Here is a 22,041-nt window from a genome sequence, read left to right as displayed (position 1 = left end):
TGAATTTTATTTTCAATTTTCTGTTTACTCTTCTCGGTCTCGGATCCTTCAATTAAAAAATAAAAAAAAAAAAAAAAAATCAAAGAAAATCAAATATATTCCGGTTTTTGTTTTTTCTTTTTTGTTGTAATTTTTTTTCTCATTTCTACCAACAAATCTATTTACAATCGACCTATACTTATAGATCGATCCGATTGTAATATGTAATGAAACTTATATGTTTTTATCATCTTAAAATCATAAATTTCTTTTAAATGTTTAAGAGGTAAGCGGCGGATAAAGTTTTACACTTTCGGTCAATCATTTAATATAATGAATGGCTAGTTGGAGGAGGACAGCGAACATGTGTTGTTGTGCTTACTATAAGAAAAACAAAGCAAGTTTTTTTGTCCCTCCCTCCCGACATTATGCGATCTATTTCTTTTTTTTTTGTTTTTTTTTTTTCTTTTGTTGAAATTCAATGCAGACGACACGTTACTCTTTTCCGGTTCCATTTCATTCCTCGTAGACAGTTTATGTTTAGCTTGAGTGTCATGTTTTTTAGGGATTAAATAGTTTTACTGTTCTTTTTTTATTTTTTATTCTTCTTCTTCTTCTTCTTCTACTCTCTTGTTGTCACATTTAACCACCACAGCATGAACTTGTCCTTTGTTCGTCTCCGCATCGACAGAGTCCCGTACATAATTGTGTGCGCAGCATTTGACCGCAACCATGCAACCACATATAAAAACGTTGATTGAATGGATATCTATCTATTTTGTAATGCCAGCACGATTTTGACATTAAATACTCGTTTGTGTAACATTCATTTCTTGTTTGCTTGCCCTGGCCAGAGAGATGATGGCTTTACATACATAACTATTCCGTGTCTCAACGATATTCCATCACATTCCACTATTATTATACTCTTTGCTTCTTTCTTCCCTTCTTACTACTACTACAAGGGTTTATAGTGTTTGAAGTTTTTTACTTATGCCTGTTTTTTTTTTCTTTTTTTTTTTTTTTTTTGCTGTCTTTATACGTAGCGTAGTTGGTGTGGTGCGGTTTCTTTTCTCGGTTACCCGGGTTTGTTGTGTGTTGGTTCATATGGTTTTAGTTTCATTCATTTTCCATCTGTATTGAACAGTTAGTTACATTCATTTCACAAAACTTATCCACATTATCCTGTTTTTCCTTGCTTGCTGTTTATATATATCGTGAAGATTGATTTCTCTTTAGTTTGTTCGAAATTCTTCTTCCAAAATAATAATAATAATAATAATAACTATTCATATAAATTGTACTTTAGGTGCCATGAAATTTATCAACATTGGAAAAAGTTGAAATTTTCAAAAAATTTCTTTTATTTTTTTTTAATACTATTTTTCACAATTCATTTTATAGTGTATGCGTGTGCATATGTACACGAATAGCTTAACCGCCAAATCGATCAAGTCACTAAACGAAAATATGCGCAAAAGCAAAAAAAAAAAAAACAAAATAGGATAAAAATAATATACGAACGAGGTTTAAAGAAATAAATCGCAAAATGGAAATGTAGTCAAATCTATTAGTGGTACACCTTGGCGATGGTGTGGGTTCCCAACTATATATAATGAACGCTGATTGATGACGGGTGTGAATATAAATCAATTGAGAATCTTATTATACTTATATATATTATTATCTATTATGCTTAAGAAAGTTCATATCTGTGATGCAGTATACCTCCTACTCTCTTTCTATTATGGATACATAAACTCCAAAAATCTTTCATAAACTCTAGAAAATCTTTTTGCTTGAAATGGACCTGCAACCAGCAAAAGTAGTTTAGATAATTTGCGCATCGAGTCTAAATCGTTTTAGTTAGTGAGTTTGTACTGCTACCCAACTTTGAACTACGCCAGTATGCATTATGGCCTCCCTCTCATGTAGACGCGCCTTTACTTCGGAACAAGGTATAATGTTATCGTGAATGAATGAATAATTTTTGTTAGATAGAGGGGGCAGGTCGTTAGGTCGTAGTTAGAGTATTATGGTTCCACAGCGATGGGCATGTAGGGTTACAGTAGACCAACCTGTGCTGCAGCCATCCAAAGGTAGAGACTTAATATAAACTTAGCGCCATTCATAACAAGTTTAGTAAAAGACGTCAACGGTTCCCATTAACAATTACTATGGCGTTGTTTCTACCGCCTTTCTTCGGCAGCAGAAGACTAGCATCTGTTTAGACTTCAGAGAGATGACCTATATTGCAACGTAAAGTTCTTTTCATTAATTACGACCTACCTCAGAAAACGTTTAAAATATGTACTTAAATGTTCGGGGGCGATACAAAGCATAACACACGTACATTAATATACACAATACATTAAAACATTTGTTAATTTATTTAGAAAATAGTTTTGAACCATGAAATTGAATAGCGTTTTATTGCAGTTGCTCCACAGTATGTACAGGGGATGATTAGCTACTGTTTAAATATAATGTAAGATTACCGGTGTTCTAGTGCCGGAAGGTTTAACGGGTTTGAGAAACAAAAAAATCTTGTCCATTAATATCGCTTCATACACTGGCATTATCAGTTAAGTATATTGTACGAGTATGGCATTTGTAAGTTTTGGTTTGTATTAAAGCCATAGCCAGTGGCCAAATGGGTGCCATTGCTGGGATTATTATGTTGTTCAACATATCCCGGTTGAAATGATCGATTGTGCATTGATGAAGTGCATGGCGGATATGTTGGTTGTAATACATCGTCTTCCGACTCTTGTTTAATATGCGATATATTCAATTGATTCCTTTGCCGTTGCAGCTCTTGCATTCGAAGCAATTTCCTAGAACTGGAATCAATTTTTCGTTTTAATTCTTCGTCATCGGAAATCGAGGGTGAATATCGAAATGGAAATGGTTCGCTGAGGAGTCCGTCTGAGGGTCGCTTTAATTGTATATACACTTCAACTGGTTCCGTGATGTTCTTTATGCGGTAAGGCGGTGTGGTAAAAGCAATAGCTGTCTGCTTATGAACGTCGGTAATTTCAAAAGAAGCGTAATCTTCCCAAATAATTTGATCGTTTTTCGTCTCATAGAAGCGTATTAAAATATCATCTCTGACAATCTTTTCGCACAATAATATATTCTCCGTACCGCCATCGACACTGGCAGTACAACTGCATACACGACAGATCTCTAATTCTGACATTGCTTTCTTTTCGTAAATTGGTTCCGAAACAACAGGATTGAGAGGATTAGTAAATCCTCCTTTCTTATCATCGATAAATACTTGGAAGCATAATCGTAGCGAATACAAATCAATGGGCGATGTCTGTGAGCGATGATTAAATCCTGTTCTGAATGGGTCGATACGCATTGCTTCGCGTTCCTTCAATGCGGATTCAATATTCTTCTTTTTGACATATTGAACGCTTAAATTTTTAAATGCCAGTGGCATCTGTTCGGTACTAAATACTTTTTTGCAAACGCCGTGCTGGCAATCTATTCCAATCAACTTATGCGGATGCGGGCAGTATGGTGGCTCTTTGGTAACGCATGATATAATAACTACAGCCTCGCCTGCATAGCCGACAATTTCGATCGACGGATAAGTTTTATTTTCGGGTGTTGAGTTAGCACCAAGTATTGAGCCACCAGATCTTCCCTCACATTCATATCGAAATCTCATAGGTTTACTGGCTGGTTGCTCCACAATTCTTACATAGGGTTTAAATGTAGCACTCATGATGTTCACTATATGTTAACACACTTATAACTGAAATGTTTCTATACGCAGTGACTGATATTCGATTAACGGCGTCTACTTAAATACGATTTATTCCGTGGATTTCTTTATTACCAGCGTTTTTATCATAAACAAGTAGAAAAAATTCCATCTTAAAGTGTTAGCCGTGAAAATAAAAACAAGCAAAAAAATTATATTCGGTCGTCACCGACTCTTTCATACCCAGCACCGTTATTTAAAAAAAAAAAAAAGAACAAACTACATTTTCGTACTCTATCATATGCAGTGGGTGCGGTTGTTTTTTTTTGTATTTTCATATTAAAAGTTTTTCGTCGATATTATGTATTATATATATATATATATGTATATATATATACATTTTATTTATTTTTTGGCTATATATTCATTTTCGCTAATAAGAGGATGTTTATCACAGATACTACGTACAGTTAAGCCGACGACAGACAGACGGACAGACATTATACAGGATGGCAGATAAACAGATGGACATCCTTAAATCACCTTAGAATTTGATGCTAATAAGGCATATATATATATATATATATATGTACTTTGTGAGGTCTCTGAAGATTCTTTCTGAGTGTTGCAAACGTTTTAAGAAAATTAATATACCCTTCATCCTTCGATGATGGATATAAAAATAGAAACGGTCATTCATCGGATTAAACACAACTAATTTTTCTTTCTTATGTTCTAGGAAATATTACTTACTCCGTTTGAGTGTAGAAGTAACAGTTTTAATCGACTAATAGCAGGTGAAACACTAAAACATGCAATAATGAAATGAATGAAGTGCGTGCTAAAAAAGTTATTGCTTTTCAGAATTAATTGCTAATAGAGATTTGCCCTTAGAAAAGTAAAAGAATTTTTTAATTTTAATTTCAAAATTGTATGAAAAAGAAACCTTGATTATGAAAAGAACAAAAGTAGTATATAATGAGCTTTCGACTTGTTTATTAGCTATGTATGGCGTGGATGCAGACGGGCTATCAGAAAGAAGAACATACATATTGCTACCCTCACAAAGAATGCTATGCTTTAATGGCGCTTCCTAGTGTAACGAAACTGACGTAACTTTTTCTTTCGCCAGGTGAAAATTCCATTTTTTTTTGCCTTTTACCTGCTACCTCGCACGTGTTGTAAATGTCAAAAATTTTCAAAAATGAAGTAGAAAGTCAGTCGTCGCTTATAATCCTTTGCCGGTAAATTGAAATGAGCAGGTAATATAATACGAAATTAATTAATTTAGGCATATGTCATGCACAATTTTTGAGTTATGAAAATATGAAAACACCTGAAAATGTTTTGCATTTCTCTTCCCTTTTCAATTATTTTTTGAAACAATTGATAAAGAAATATAAAAACAAGTAAGGAAATTATATTAGGTCGAAACCGAATCTTTTATACCCATCACCGTTAGCTTACAAGAGACAAAAAAAGTATAAGAATTAAATTTTCACGCTCTTTAATATGAAGTGGGCGCAGCTGATTTTTTCTATTTTCATAGCAAAAGTTTTTGTCGCATAAGCATGTGGGCGTTATAGGCGATTTCCTACAACCAACATTACACCGCCGGGCAGACACGCTTACGGACAGACGGACACACTTAAATCACCTTAAAATATGGTGCTGATAAAGAATGTATATATATTTATATATATATATATATTTCGAATGGACCGAATTTTCATTTGTGAAGCGCTAAAAATTATTGTAAGAATGTGAAACGAATGACTTACGAGGAGTAACTGATGTAGGGCATCAATGGGTGAAAATGATCGTCGCCGTATTTGAATGCACCTGCACCTCCAACAAATTCGGATTGCAGACTAGGCCGCATAAGATGGCGCTTCGTGTCTCATCGCATTGGAAGGGACTCGTGCATTGTGAGCTGCTTCAACCGGTCCAAACTTGGATTGGTTCCATTTTCGATTGTTAATGAAGTAACTTGAATAAAGCTTTTAAAAATTACCGAAAGGGAGGATGTCCTTTTCTATCGCAGGGCACAAATTAGAAGAGCTTAGCTGGGTAGTTTGAATGGATCCACCCTATAGCCCCAGATTTTCTCTCTTACTCTCTTTCTCTCTGCTTACACTTTGTTTTAGTCTCTTTAAAGCAAACTTTAAAAGAGTTTTGTTTCTAACTAAACTCTCCTCACTGCACGAGCTGAAATTACTTAACCATAGCAATGCCATACACTTAAACCTTTTTGTCCGCTTAATTCCGCAAAAAAGATTTCTTCCCTATCGGCTCAACCTTCAAGAGCGAACAGCCCATCATCAGAGCAGTGGGAAAGATTGGCCATGCCTACTCAATCTTACGGTGAATTGTAATTTAGTTTTTTTTTTCTTCCTTTTCTTTCGAAAAACTGGGGGGTATAGAAGACCCGATCAGAGTCGAATATAGTTTTCTTACTTGTTTTTAATTTTTTTTGAAGAGTTCTGCTAGTAAATGGTTGTGCCAGAATTAATCGTCATATAATCTGCCAAAGCGTTCGGCAGGGTTCCTTTTCCGGATTTTTGATAAGTTACTGTCCATGTTGAAGCTCACAGTTGACAGGGTTAAATTTAAGCAAAATTATTATTTGCATTCGTGGTTGTGGGTGTTCTTTGCATCGACTATGGATTTTTTATCGCTTTATTTCTTTTGACGCGACCACGGCTGATTATATCCTGGGCCGTGATAGATCATGGCACTCTTCGTCTCCTTTCTGCTCTCACAGATGCCTGAAGATGTTTTGATTCGAACAAAAACTGGCAGCTTGCTTTACGACTCAAGCTCAAGTCCGTAGAGGTTTTCGATAATTGATTTTGCTTTTAAGCAACAACATGAAACACCTTTCATGTCTGGCTAGGCTTAGTCTGCCTTTTGGCAATTATTGTTCGTTTCAACAAAACAAAGAAAATTCAGCGGCTTCTTTGCAACGGCCAGAATTAGTTTTTCATGTTCAACAGAAGTTTATCGTTGCATAAATGTGAATGTTTTTCCCTTTGTTTTTTCGCGTTGCTTAGAAATATTTATTTATTTATTTATTTATTTATTTTTATTTTTTTTTGATAAAAAATGTGTTCTATTTATACGCCCCATAGCTATACATACATACATACGCATAATGTGGTGACCATGGTGGTAACGCTACCGGCTAATTTTTAAATATTTTCCTATCGATACAAACATACATACATACATACATTTTCCTATCTTACGGAAAACTTATTTATTCGACCCTTTAAGCGTTCGCCCGTTAGCGCACGCTCTCACCATGAGACAACCTATTGTTCATTTGTATTTTTTCAGTATGTATCCTTATTCAGCTATCTATATAGCCAGCGGCAGTAAATTTTTTTTGCGATTTGACCAGAACTAACAAGCATACGTCAAAGAATTCCTTTAGAAGGGGAAGAATTTATAAACATCGGCAAAATCAAGGTCCATTCTTTTGGGAATTACTAAATACAATTACAAAGTTAATATAATAAGCATTTAAACCATCAAGTTATTGTTATTATTTATATATAAGAATGTGTTAACCAATCAAGATGTTATATATTTATACTAACAAGACTAAGACTAATACACGCTAAGTAAAAGAAGCTAAACACATTTTTCAATTCTTCGAGAAATTATTACAATACTATACAGAGAGAGAGAGAGAGAGAGAGAGAGAGAAAAACGGAACAAAAAAAAAAAAAAAAAAAAAAAAAAAAATAAATAAAATAGTTATTATATTAAAAGAAAATATATGAGAAGATGATAGTTAAACAATAAATAAGAGAGAAAATTGCTAAGCATAGCACTATGAAAGGATGAACAAGTAAAACGTTAAAAAGATGAGCAATAGCATAGAAATTTATGTGCAAAAAACAATTTTTTTTTTTTTCAAATTTATTCTTCTAAGCATCAGCTGCCATAAACAACGGAGCGCATTTTATACAATCAACAATAAATAATCTGGTTATTGTAGAGTAGTGCGGTTGGTGTTTGCAACTGGGTTACTTAGCAGTTACTTAGAAAATTCTTACAAATAATAAAACTATAAATTATTTGAATAAGTTTTCAAAATTAAAAAAAAAAAAAAAGCAAAAACCAAGTAAACTTTTTAGTTATAATTTACATTGTTTGTTGAATTATGTTTTTTAATTAATTAACGCAACGCGTATTTGCATTTTGCCTTTGCCTTTTTGCCTTCTTTCAGAGTCTTGGTTTTCCTTTGGCTTCATTGGTGCCTATTAATCGTACTACGGCCGAGTTACGTTACCTATTGGGTACTGCTTGCTTCGAAAATAAAGCTAAACAACTTTCATCCAGTATTCTGTTCAATTGCGACATGAAGTTTGGGCGTGTAAGTATGCATAAAATTGTGTGTATATATATATATGCGATGCAATTAAATTCCTTTAGCTAAACGTGCATCATATGCGTTACGCTATAGAATTTGTTTCAATTATTAAATGCATGTTGATGACATTACTATTCATTACACAATAACAACAATTAATAATCGATTTGTTGTGGTTGATATAGTTATTACTGCGTGTCCCATATGTGTGTTTTTGACACAGCTACATAACCGCACATTTACCTATCTACCTACCTCTATCTATCTAACCACCTACCTCATCTCTCTACCCATGTTGTATGGTTTCTTTTAGCCTTTGGCCTTTAATATAACCGTTGCTCATACATATACGAGTACACTATGGCGTATTGTGTAATACATTTTATGTTGTTGACATTTTGTCTGCAATTTGTTTGTTTCTGTGTTTTTCTTCATCACTGCTCTCGCCACTACTCGTTCCTTCCGTTTTAGTTGCAATGCATTGGTCTTCCTCCCCATTTTCTTTTGTTTTTTTTTTTTTTTTTATTATCATTTTTTAGACACAGGATGTTGTAGTATAAAAATATCCAAGTTATATATATATATATATATATATATTAAAAGCCTGCTTTTGCTTGCAGTTGATGTTACTGTAATACTGTTGTAGTTGTTATTGTTATTGTTTGGCTCTTTGCCAATTGTTTTGTGAAACGATTACTGTCAATGCAATGGCAATGCATTTTTGTGAGAATTTGAAATGGTTTTTGTTTTTGCTCTCGACCACCTGTGGTGCTGCTGGTTTCATGCAGCTTTTTGTCAGTTGTATGCCACAAAACGTTCTTTATATTTACATACATTCACGTTTGTTTAGCGCCGAGGTTGCCTCAACAACAAACAACTATTTTTCCCTTGTCTTTCTTTTTCTTTACATTCATGTACAGAGCTTTGTATTAATTTTGTCATTTCATACGCCGCAAAAAGTAAACATTGCATGGATTATGAGGTTTATGTTGCATGTGGCTACGTCTATGGAAGATTCGAGTTTTTCCAACTACTTGTATTACTTGCAAAACGTTCTGTATAGATATTTGCAAGAGAAGTAAAAGAATTTCTTTATGCTTCCGATATGAATCTACGCTTTATCCATCCTTACTATTGGAACTATAAAATTGTTTCTAAGAGCAGCTCTATTATCTCTAAAATAGCATTAGAAATTTTATTGAACTTTTCGTATAACGAAGCGCAGCATAATTTCATTACCTAGGAATCTATCGCCAAATTGGGACGAATGATAAAAAAGACTTTTTACATTATGCTGAAGTGTGAAAAAACATACAAAAGAAACAAAATTAACGTTCACTACAAACAAGGTAGACTGTGTTATGGCCGTCGGGAACGTAAGAATACTGTCACTGTTAATTAAATCGAAAACAGTGATGATAGAATGATTATTTAATGTGACAATGATCGCATATTGCGAAATACGTTAAGGGAAAAACTAAGGATACCGAACTAGAATATAACCGACAAACTAGGATCTATCCATTCAGTAGGCCATAATTTATCGCCTTTCTAAGCAGATCATCCTTTCTTATGACAAGGTAAAATAACAGGTCCTTTAATAATTAGTCTCAAAAAGTCATTTTAATCTCTCGATGGGGAACTCATATGCGAGCAATGAGAAAGTTAATCCCTGTGTCTTCTAATGAGAAGAGCAATACTTTGAATAAAATATTTTGTGGCATTTTTTTCTATAGATGACAATTTAAGTTCCCCTTTAAAATCTCCTTTACAAACGTAACGCATTGACTAGTTTATAGAAAGCAGATCAACATCTTCCTGCTGATCCCGGCTTTTAGTGTCGATGTAGGGGATGTTTAGGCGCCTTTCGAACTAAATGTTAATTTTTTTTTCTTACTTTTCTTGTTTTTCGTTGATCAGCACTTATCTACGCATACACTCATTCATTCAACGTATTTTAGTTGTTTTGAAAAACCAACAATACTTTTTATACCCAGCATCGCTGTTATCGGGTGTCATCTAAACGTAACGCTTGATATATTTATTTTTTTAAAAGGCTTGCAACACCCAGAAGAAAGTTTCAGAGACTCCATAAAGTAGTCCGTCCGTCTGTGTAATGTTTGTAGTCGCAAAAATGTCAAACACATTGAAAGTTCTTGCAAGCGGCTTATTTGAATATTGAAAATGGATCAAATCTCTGGAAGGGAGCATCCCATCCCCATTCATTCAAGACCTTACCGGCTTTCTGGTTTTTTTTTTGCCTTTGCATGCGTATAAACTATAATAGATAGGCAATGAAAATGTTCACATTTATTGTACGAAAATAAAAAGGAATGAGCCACGCCCATCCTATGTTATAGAATATAAAGCTTTAGTTCTTTTTTACCTTTTTGTTAGTCTTTCTTAAGTATAATGGCGATGGGTACAAAAGATTCGATCGTTGCCGACTATAATTTTCTTATTTTTACGTTTACACACATAAAGGCTTGTGAATGCAGATATGAATATTATAAAGTTGGTGTTATTAAGTTATTGTAGTCGTCGCATTTGGCTTTTTTTCTTTTTTTTTTTCTAAACCAATGCTTGAAAATTCATTAGTTTGGTTTTATTTATTTAAATTTTCAAACACAAGGACTTTTACGGGTACTTAACTAACGGCATCCTGTTGTCAAAAGGCTTGTGTTTTTGATAAAAATCCTTTTTTTTATTATTATTATAGAGAAAGTATTGCCAAAAAAGTTCAAGCAATTAATTATAAAATTGTACGTTTCAAGTGCGTCGTTCCTAAGACCGCTTTTATCATTGTTGCATTATTCTTAAAAAAAAGAAAAACAAAAAAACCACGAATGCTTCTGCTACTTAACACTTTCCAATGGTTATATGAAGAGAGACTTGAATCCGGATAGTTTTAACAATTTTGTAAAGTGTACTCTGACATCACACGCTTTGTTATCATAAATCCGGTTCGGAAACAATAGTAGAAGTAGAGGGTTAATAGAACTTACTCTGTTAATCCCCGGACATACTTGCAAATCTAGTCTTAATGAATATAAATAAATGCCGGATATTCGAGAGCAACGGTTAAATTCTGTTCTAAAGGTATCTGTGCCATGTTGTAAAGGTTCGCAGTCAATATTCTTTCTTTTTTTTTTTTTTGATACATTGAACGCCAAAATTTCTAAAAATGGATGCTTCACTTGCCAAATCGATTAAATCCATAAAACAAGAAGTTGAAAAAAATGATAAAATATTATAAATAAATTATTTATTATTCAGTGGCCAAAACGATTATGTCGCTTAGTGGTATTAATACTTATTATAAAGAGAGAAATCCGTTTCGACTATGTACAGTTACGAGTTAATGAAATGCTTTGTTATTAAAATTTAATAAAATTCCAAAAATGGAGTTAATCGATTTGGCAAGTGAAGCATCCGTTGAAGCATGGAAGTCTTTGGCATGGTTTCGATACTGACTCTTCTACTTACAAACGTCATCCCGCGTCTATCGATTTTTCGGGATGAGATTGATGTGATCGATCTTTAGCGGCGAATGATATAATGCGTACAGGGGCACCTAAATAACTAATTATTTCGCTTGACGCATAAGTTTCATTTACGGACATTTGACTTATTGAGTTAACAATTCTTCCTTCATATCTTCTTATAACGGGATTTCAATGTTGCACTTATTGGCTACTCCACAATTCTTACAAAGCTCAAGTTCAAGTGTGTGGATCATTATATATCTAATACGATAAAATTTTCATAATTAAAATATTTCCAAACGCGTTGACACCTTATTTGGTTACAAATGTCTACTTAAACAGGGGATATTTTGTGCTTATGTAATAGCGATTGTTTCTATTATAAATAGGTAAACGACTGTCGGTTCAATTTTTAATTGCTGGAAAATCCCAAACGGTGCATTGTTTTGATTATCCTTCAGATTATATAGAAATTTCTTCTGCTACAAAATCTCAATAACCTTGGCAGTTTAATAAAAGCTTTTCAATCCTTGCCATAAAACCAAAGCGTGCATTCAAAAGCAGATGAAACATCAGAAAAGCATTAAATGAAAATGTAATAAAATTTATTGATTTTCATAAAGATGATATGATTGCATGTGTTTACCAGCAGTTCAATATACTGTAGCAAAGACATAGAAGGTCAACTATTATCTGTGCCGCTTGCATTTGCATTGCTATGCAAAGCAGTGATATTTATGTATGTAAACAAGAAAAAAAAAAAAAAATCATATGGTGTTTGATCAAGCATCACATGTGTGATCTTAAAATCGTTTAATGAATTTTCACTTGAACAAAACAAAATTACATTACTATCGATATATTTACATATTTTGAATAAAAAACGTTTCACGAAGAGTTAATCAACGCAATAAATTTAAAAGAAAGAAAAGGTAGAGAGGGGTGTATGGCACACGTATTCCAAATAATTGGTATAAATTAATGAAAATGAAAGCCTGTTATGACATATTCAAAAAAGTGCCAATACCTAGTTAGGATAGTGTAAAGAGTTAATACATTTCCAATTATGTAGAAGTTTTGACTGCTTATCTAAGTTGTGGGTAAGGACTTTAATCAAAAATATTTTTATTTTTCTATTATTTTCATATTAACAGCTAAAGGGGGGTAAACAGTAAACAATAAATTTATTATTTATATCTAAAGGATATAATATTGCGACGACCAAAGCGAATTTATAACTTTATGCACTTACTACCATTGTATTTTACGCATAGTAGAGAGTAGTCTAGTAATTTAATATAAGGAAACGTGATAGCGTATTCGATAGAAAAATGTGTATTTCGAACATAAAATGCATTGTGATTGGCAAGGCCAATCGCAGCATGATTGGAGAAAGTAGGACATGAAGTAAGTCGCTTTACCACTTTGACATGTCAAGTTTTGCGGTTTCCGTAAAGAAGCTCTGCATGATAATCCATATAGGAGATCAGATGTATAGTCCGAGCCGAAGTTGAATTTGACTCGGCCGGCGTCCGTTATATTTCGATATTCTGGTAAAACGCGACAACAAGTAAAGAAACCGCATACAAATAATTCTCGTCTTTCGGTCCATCTAGTAAATTAAGTGAACACCTCATGAGTAAATGATTAAAGAAAGTGATATTGGTAAAGATGCTATATATGTGAAAGATATCTAGTCGTAGTGACGTAATATAAAAATCAGACAAATATTGAATTCAACGAATTAGTCTTAGTTTTGTACCGTCAATAAGCGGAGAACCACAAAAATCAATTGAATTAATTTAAGTAGCACAGGATTAGCTTTTATTCAATAAAACGTGAAATTATAATGTTATCTGAAAAATCGAAATGAGTTCAATTCCGTATCAATGCGAAAACAGAGTAACTTAATGAACCCTCGAAGTACTCCGGCAAACTCCATTCGGGCAATCACAAAATTTAGTCTTTACAATATTATAATCTAGATTCTAGTTTTTCTAGCTAACATACAAGTATATGTTCGGGCGTGTGTTCATCGGTCGATTGGCTTCTCAGTTGGCCTGAGTCTCTCTTTTATTCATTTATTCAAGTTTCTTCTCATCAGTCATTCTAGTTGCTTATCTTAATGATCGAATGCATCGACGACTCCATTCGTAATATGCGCTTTTGTCGCGTTCTTCCTTTTGTCCATCGATTTGTCATTAAATTATTAATTTTACCCTGAATTCTAAGGACAATTTTCATATGATTTTTATGAAATGAACTTAAAACTTAAAAAAACGCTTCATTTATTTATTTATTTTTTTTTAAATCAATATTAAATTTTAAAATGAATAATATTTGATCGGTTTAAGAAATGCAAATGCACACACACACACACACAATATATAATATAAATTATTCATTTAATTTTCTTTAACATCTGGCATAGCGTAAATTCGTTTACGTTCTAATTATGCGTAACATTGTCTTTTTTTTCATTTGCTTATTATTTAATTTGCGTTTTGTCGAAATGATTAGCACTAAAGGAACACCTAAATTATTTATGAACGCACGCAAACATATATATGTATAATATGTATATGCATGTATGTGTATGTATTTTTATATATATATATTTTTTTTTCTTTCATTTTCTTCTTATTTATCGATGCTGCTGCCTACCTACTGCTTGCTGTAGGGTTTACCGACATTACGTCAGATTACCGATTGTCATTATCAATTCAGTTGGCCGACTAATGTTATTTGCCCGCCGCATATGTGCATCTTTAACGAGAACACCTGCGAAATAACGAACGAAGAGATTAATGTTAGCTACAATTTGAAAAAGGCTCCATTTGCCAACAATGGCAAAATAACGGTAAGTAATCGCGCAAAGTTCATGCTAAGCACGTGTAAAAGCATTTTTTTTTTTTTGCTCTGAATTTCTCCTTTTCTTGGCACTAATGCTGAACAGTTTGACTCGTAGAATATTATTCATGCGTTATTCTTGTTGTTGCTGTTATTGTTGTCTTTGTTATTTACTTTTTCTTTCTTTCTGTTACTCCCACGCGCTGTTGACTTTTACAGATTTCAAAGGATAAAACAGCGTTTATACTTAACCTTTGTGACTCACATCACAAGGCGGTGACGGATTACAGTCAGAGTTTGGTAAATCTCTTTTTCACCTCTAAAGGTCCATGCGGCGGTGATGGTAAGTTAGCGTATGAACCGTATGAGAAGAACCGTGTGTCTTTGTGCTATGTGTGCGAATGTATATTTATAACAAGCAGCAAAAAATGTTGATTTTTCATTTTACTTTACTCCTAATAGCAATACATTTACTTTCTCATCATCATCGTCATCATCATCATCATCATCGTCATCACATCATCACCATTGTGATCTTATTCGTTGTATTTTGAAAACTTTTTTCGCTTTAAATTCTATATATATATATACATATATATATATATATATATGTGTATGTTATTTAATCGAAAAGTTTTTTTTATTTAGTACGATCTCTTAATAGATCTTATGTAGGAGTGTAGAGACCTTTAGCGGATTTTAATTCCAATTTAATTGAAAATTCATGTTATGATCTTCAGATCTTCTTGTTCACATCTATCTGTTAAGTTGTTGTGGGTAGTTTAAAATTCGACTTGAGTTGAATGTAATTTTTTCTTTCATTATTTCCTTTTTACTTCTTTTTAGTTACTACCGTTGGTTGTACGGGTTCAATTTTATTTCATTTTTTCCTTTCAATTTAATTTCCGTTTCCTTTTTAACTTCTCCTTCACATGCTTGCTAGCATAAGCATTTCCGACAATTTTGGGTTTTCTAAGGTTTTTATTTTCTACCGATGAATGAGGATGTATGTGCGTTTTGTGTGTGCATTCATCTGCATTTACCAATCTGTTGTTTCAGCGCTACTTGTGAATTTTAATCTCAAAATCGCATTTGAATTGGCAATCATCTCTATGCGCGCACGGTCTTACAGTTTTCTTTTTGTTTTTTTTTTGTTTTTTTTTTTTTTTATTTTCTTTTTTCGTTTTTTATTCATTTCTATTCTCTTCACTATTCATTTATGCATGTATATAGTAGGTATGTACTTGAAATATTATCCATTGTAGTCTTTGAATTTGTGTTCAGACTAAATCACGAATTTTTTCTACTTGTATCGTGATCTTTGCAGCATATGTTCGTTCGGTTTGATTTCTTTGATAACTGGATTTTTAAATAAGAAAAAACTTATCATTGCCTTTATTCTTTGGCGATTTCGAAATCGCATGAGAAGTAAGCCAACCCGGGGAGAGGTATGAAAGTTTTGTCTAGATATTACTCTCTGTCCGAAAATATGATTTTCATTTCATACAAATTTTGTAATTAAAGAAAATATGAAGCGGCGGGCGAGTGTTTCAAAATTTTATTAAACATATTTCGATCAATTTTACTCTTTTCACAAGGACTGTACAGGGTGGGCATAGGAATTGCGAAATTTGTGTGAGCTAAAATACATAAGTCTCAAAGTCAGATTCTATTAAGAAATTTGTAGATTTCATTCAACGTATAAAGTGAACATTAAAGCATTTATTTGTCAAATATGAATCATCTGCTGAGGATTTGCTGAATTTTAGAAGAAGGAAAAAAGAGAATTTCCTAACAAATCCAAACACGAATAAAATTTCATTCGACTTGAGATTTTTTTTTCTTTTTAAAACTATTCTATATATTATTGAAAAAGATAGCGTTTGTTTTGCTGAACAAGATTTTCAGATTGCGGTTTCAATGTCCGACTAGGCAAGGACAGGATTACATACAAAGGTGGTGTACCCTTTCCCATATAATCCTCTTCCTTATTGGTGAGCTTTCAATAAATTTATGTATGTAAAAGTGGTACGTGTGTTAAGCGATGGTTTAAATATTAACTCGTGCCGGGATGTCCTTGATTTTTAAAAAAAACCCGATGTCGTCTCAATTTCATAGCTTCTTTCATAATGGATTAGTTTTTCTACCGTTCTTTCCTTTTTGTCTTAGCACAACATTAAAAAATGCGGACTTGCAAGATTGTGCTGCTGAACATAAATTAGTTTTGATTTGCTTTTTGCTCTTTAAATGAATAAATGAATGAATCTTTGGATGAAAAGTTATATATATACATATATAGATGAAAAGTTATATATAGTCATTAACTTTGTACGATTGCGTGATTTCATTATCTTTTCGAATAAACTGTATAGGGATTGCCTGCCTGCTATTTTTGTTATTTCCATTCAAGTAAATGATGTGTAGACTGATAACAATTTATTATTAATAATCAAGCGCGGTCGATTGTCTTCTTTATTTTCATTTTTATTTTTCATTTTCATATCTTTCCAAGTAATTGGAGCATGTCGTTTGGGCTTTATTATAAGCCCAACCAATATTCTTCCTTATTAAAAATGATTTCAATGCTTGTATAATAATAACTTTTTTTTTTTTTTTTACTTCAGTTCACATGAATTTCCCCATACATTCTGTTTCGTTTCCTTCCCTCGAGTCGAGTAACTGATGAAATGTTTTGCGAAAAAGAAAATGTAGAGCAAAAATCGTAACATAATAGATTTCCAATTCATGAAATATATGCGATGGCTACTACAGCCAAGAATAACAAAATGTTGTGTTTGTGTGTTGTTCTTGCTAATCGTATACGTTTTCTATAAAGTTTTTCCTTTTTTTTTTTTTTTTTTTTTTTTTTTTTTTTTTTTTAAAGCTTTTTATAAATATTGTTTTTATAAAAATATCGTCACCGCATGATGAGATAAAAAAAAAAAAAAAAAAAAAAAAAATGAAAGAAAAAAATGGAAAAAAAAATTGGAAAAAAAATTATTTTCCATTTGTTTCTGGTGGACCATAAATATTTAATAGGATGGCGTCGTTGCTTGTCACTTTGTCGTTGCTGTCTGTTGCTGTTCTACTCCGATCATTTTATGCCGTTCTATCATGATGACGTTAATCTGTTTCATCCACACAATGCACCTGTATACGATTGCATGCCAAATATATGCTGCAGTCATTCCTGCATATTTTTTCCTTTTGCTTCATTTAATTTATACATAAATGCTTTTACTTTGTTGCCTATGGGCAAGCGGCAAGTTGAGAGCAGATTCGAGTCAGGTTTTTAACGTTGATTCTGATGCATTATCATTACAAATATTGCTATCATCCGTTTTATGTTAAAAAGCACAACTTTCATTATTGATTCTACTTAAATGTGTGGTATGTATGTACGTATGTACACTCATACATATGCATGCATGCATGCATGCTTGTATGCGATGTAATCATCAAACTTTTGACTATTGTTTTCTGCACATTTCTGTCCAACATTTTTTTTCCACTTTATTTCCTTGTTTCATTCTTTGTTGAGCTCGGCATTGTCGGCATTTAAGAACTTCCCTGGCTTAAGTCAATTTTCTTTTCCTTTTTGAGTTTTTATTTCACTTTTACGTTGTAGCCTTTCGCTATGAAAAATTGTTAATACTCGCAAAAGTAACTAAGGGATAAGATTAATAGAAAGAAAGGGAAGAGATATTTTTTGCTTTATGACTCGCTCTTGAACTATTAAGATTTAACATTTACATTATTATTATTATTATTATTTTTCCTTTTTTATTAAGATTCCAGATTAAATACTTATTTTTGCATTCAACTTTGATTGACTCCTAATAATAATAATAATAATAATGATTGAGAGAAAGAGATTAAATGAGAAATTAAAATTTCTTTAAATGCCTTCTTACACTTAAACGGATAATGTTATCATTTAGCTTTAAAGGGAAATTGTTTATGCAATGCTCGGTAAATATTTTGTTTCAAGTTTGAAAGTTTGAAGGACTGACCATTTGTTGCATATTATAAGTTTTTTATTTGTCAATCCGAAACATAAAAAAAGCTCATGAGAGAGACTCAATCATGTCTCTTTCACCTTTTTCCACGTTTTTTATACCCATTCCCGAAGGATAAGGGGTGAGAACGCTTGCAACGCCTAGAAGAAAGAGTTAGAAATCCCAGAATCCATCCCAGATCCTTGATTAGCATCAAATTCTGAAGTGGTTTAAATATGTCCGCCTGTTGAAGACATTCTCCTGGCCTCGAAAATGAAACTATTTAAATTTGGCAAATATATTGGAAGTTCTTGCACGCAAATTAGTTTGGTATTGAAAATGGTTCGAATCGGTCGACGGGCACGCCCACAGCACCACGCAAGCTGAGAATGTCTCTATTTTTTAAAAGGAATAAAAAATTCCTTTTTTGCCCGTTACTCGTAAGTTATAGCAGATAAAGGTTCAAAACTTTGAAAGCGTATTCTATGGGTAATGCAATGGTATTTGTGCAAAAATGGGAAAAATTGATATTGACCACGTGTACCAAATATTATGCGGTATTAAAGTTTAATTTTTTTTTTTCCAATATCTTTATAAGGTGCAGAAACAAACTTCCAAAACCCTATAAGGCATATAAGTTTTTGGCCAGTTTCAAATATGAAATGCACATGTTCGTTCGTTCGTTCGTCTGTTTGTCTGTCTGTCTGCGCAATTGTGTAATATTCGTGTTAATCATTTTCTCCGCGCTTACAAATTTCCATAAGAATTTGGAATGAATTTAAATTTTTCATAGGACATGTCTATATGTCTATTCAATTTTATGGTTCAAAACTATCTTCTGAATAAATTAACAAATAATTTAATGTATTTATTACACGTGTTATGTTTTGTATCGCGTCTGAACATTTAAGTACATATTTTATATGTTTTGTTGAGGTAGATCGTAATTAATGGAAATGACTTTACGTTGCAATAAAGATCATCTTTCCGAAGTCTAAATAGACGCTAGACGCTAGTCTTCAATTCGAATTAAATGGAAAATGCTGCCGAATAAAGGGGATAATAGAAACAAAGCTATAATAATTATTCATGAGAACCGTTGACATGTATTATAAAATCTGCTATTAATTGCGCTAAGGTTGATCTACTGTAACCCAACATATGCATCGCTAACAAGGACCTAACGATCTGCCCCACTCATCTGATTTGTTTCTTAATTCGAAGTTAAAAATATCAAATAAAAACAGTCGCGTTGGATGAACTGAAGTTGTAACGACAAGTGATCTAAAATGTGTACCGTCATCAGTGTGCGGACTGAGTCTAGCTATAGCAAGTGGTTTTACTGCAAGCGGCAATCGAAGCAAAAGAATACAATTCATTTGAATGAATACTTGTTTTGCCTTTTGATGGGCATTTTCGCATCAATATTGAATGTAAAAATAAATAAAATAAAATTTATTGAAATTTCACTCCCAACAAAGTAGAAAATAATATTCAACTTTGATTAATTTATCGTAAACCCATCATAATATTTTGTCGCGTAAGAGTAAACTTCTTACAGCATTTACGTTAGATTCATCGGCATTTGTTGTTTAAGTTTGTCTTTTTCTTAAGACTTCAATCGAAATCTGCGCGAATCCAATGTGCTTTCTACCAGATTGTCTTAATGGACTAAAAAATTTCTGTTCAGGTCGAACGAAGAACGTTTTAATTGAAAAATTTAAAATTTCTAAAATAATTGTCATGAACGAATGCGAAAAATGTTATCTGTTGAGCCGTATAGTTAATGATATATATACCTGTAAGAAAACTGAAACTCTACCGTCACTTACTTAATCACATATATAAACATACATCAAGACTCAGGGAATAGATACTAAGAAGACTTCCATTTACTTATTGATATTACTAATTGATGAATTATTCCTGTGAACAGCCATTCAAAGTCCGAGGACTTTAAAGATATTTCTTTTTTTAAAAGATGAGCTATATCAACCGTGAACAGTTTCAGTGATTGCTGACGTAAATGCTAAATGCAATATGTATTTTCTTTACTGCTCGCTGGCTAAATGAAAGGTTCAAAAATTCATTTAAAAAGTCCATGTTGTTATAAAAACAACTTTTCCATTTCATGAAAAAACAAAAAAAAAAAAAAATAAACCAGAAAGCAGCAACAAAAAGTCATTTTTGGTTTGAGCCTAACAGTGCGAAAGTGACCTTTTAAGCTTTTCCTAACTTCCTCTTTTTATGAGGGTTTTAGTATTTTAAGCAAACAAAAACTGACTTTTTAAAACGTTGCCATTTTAAAAATGTTGATTTAAAATCTTACCAACGATTCGTGTTGTTTGGTCAGTTTAGTATTGTTTGTTTCTTTGTTTGCTTTATTTCTTTTTTGTTTTTTTTTTTGTTTTTTTTTTTTGCTCTTTAAAGCCACCAGATTGGTGGTACATTCAACTTGATGGTATATTCGTTTGTGAAACGCGAAAGGATGTTTCAGAAGTCGCGATAAAAATTCAAATTCTTCTAAATCGCTCGTGGCATGTCTGTCCGTCGAGAGAAATATTCTAAGGCAGCTTTTCAAAGCCCTTGCACGCAGGTCTGCAATGAAAATGAACCAAATTGATCGCAGAAAGCGTGTTAAGAATCTTTGAAAAAAGTATTCGTTTTGTTGTTGAGTACCAATAAACTACAACACGGTGTACGATGATAAACATTTTCCCACTTATCCCTTGAGTAACGCAAAACATCAGCCACGCCCGCCCATATTTCTAAACTATTAAAGTACGATGTTCTTTTGAATGCAAAGATAACGGGTACAAAAGATTCAGCTACAGCCACATATAATATTCATACTTGTTTGTATGTGTCGTTCTTTTTTTTATTGTTCCGAGAACGCACGCTTTTGAAATGGTGATTTGACGTTTTTGGTTACTTTTTTCTATTGCCCACTACCGTAAAAGGACCAGTATACTGAAGTCATCCTTCCAGTGATTATTAATTGCGATGTACACACAAATCGTAAAAAGCGTATAAGAAAAAGATTCTAATGCAAGTGTCGCAACAAGCCGAGAATGGCAGAAAGAAGAAAACTGAAGAAACTGAAGAATATTTTTAAATGAAAGCTTTTTTGATTTTTATAATCACAATAGTATCAGAAATCGAAAAGTGAAAAAAAGGAAAATCAAGTGAAGGCAAGTAATGAAAGATAAGTTACACTTCAGTTTGGAGCGCTTTTTTTTTCGCGTACTCGTTTTCACAACGAAGAAAGATCTCTTTCAACTTGCGCCGCCGTCTACGTCATGCTGCTTATGGAGAAATCAGTGCATTTTGTATTGCATCTCATGCCAAGAAGTTGGGAGCGCCAGTTTATACAGAATCCTGTCTAGTCAACAGGGGCTGATATTTAAGTTGGAAAATAATCTTTAAGGATCTCTGATCTTTCAATGCGTTTTTCAGTTACGTATTTTGAAAAATAAATTTCTAGAAATTGTTAAAGAAAGTATAAATCACGAAAACTTATTTATTTTAGCTTTCAAAGGCAGACCGCGACCCTATTGTTGGCAAATGCACAGTTCTTAAGCGTTTTAATACCAACTGACTAAATATAATAACTGCCATCCTGGTGAAGAT

General features: G+C 32.8%; 1 protein-coding gene across 1 annotated transcript in view; it reads left to right on the top strand.

The window, feature by feature from the left end:
• LOC119634480 (cation-independent mannose-6-phosphate receptor) overlaps nucleotides 1-22,041 on the top strand; it is a 107,124-nt gene that overhangs the window by 34,896 nt on the left and 50,187 nt on the right. The window contains exons 12-14 of the mRNA XM_038028693.1: nucleotides 7,935-8,081; nucleotides 14,244-14,423; nucleotides 14,633-14,756. Of these exons, the coding sequence (XP_037884621.1) occupies nucleotides 7,935-8,081; nucleotides 14,244-14,423; nucleotides 14,633-14,756 (451 nt within the window). The remainder of the gene's footprint in view (nucleotides 1-7,934; nucleotides 8,082-14,243; nucleotides 14,424-14,632; nucleotides 14,757-22,041) is intronic.

The sequence above is a fragment of the Glossina fuscipes genome, unplaced genomic scaffold, assembly GCF_014805625.2.
Source record: "Glossina fuscipes isolate IAEA_lab_2018 unplaced genomic scaffold, Yale_Gfus_2 3, whole genome shotgun sequence".
Lineage (NCBI taxonomy): Eukaryota > Metazoa > Arthropoda > Insecta > Diptera > Glossinidae > Glossina > Glossina fuscipes.
Note: the sequence above shows the minus strand (reverse complement) of the source record. Positions and strands in the feature narration are given on the sequence as shown.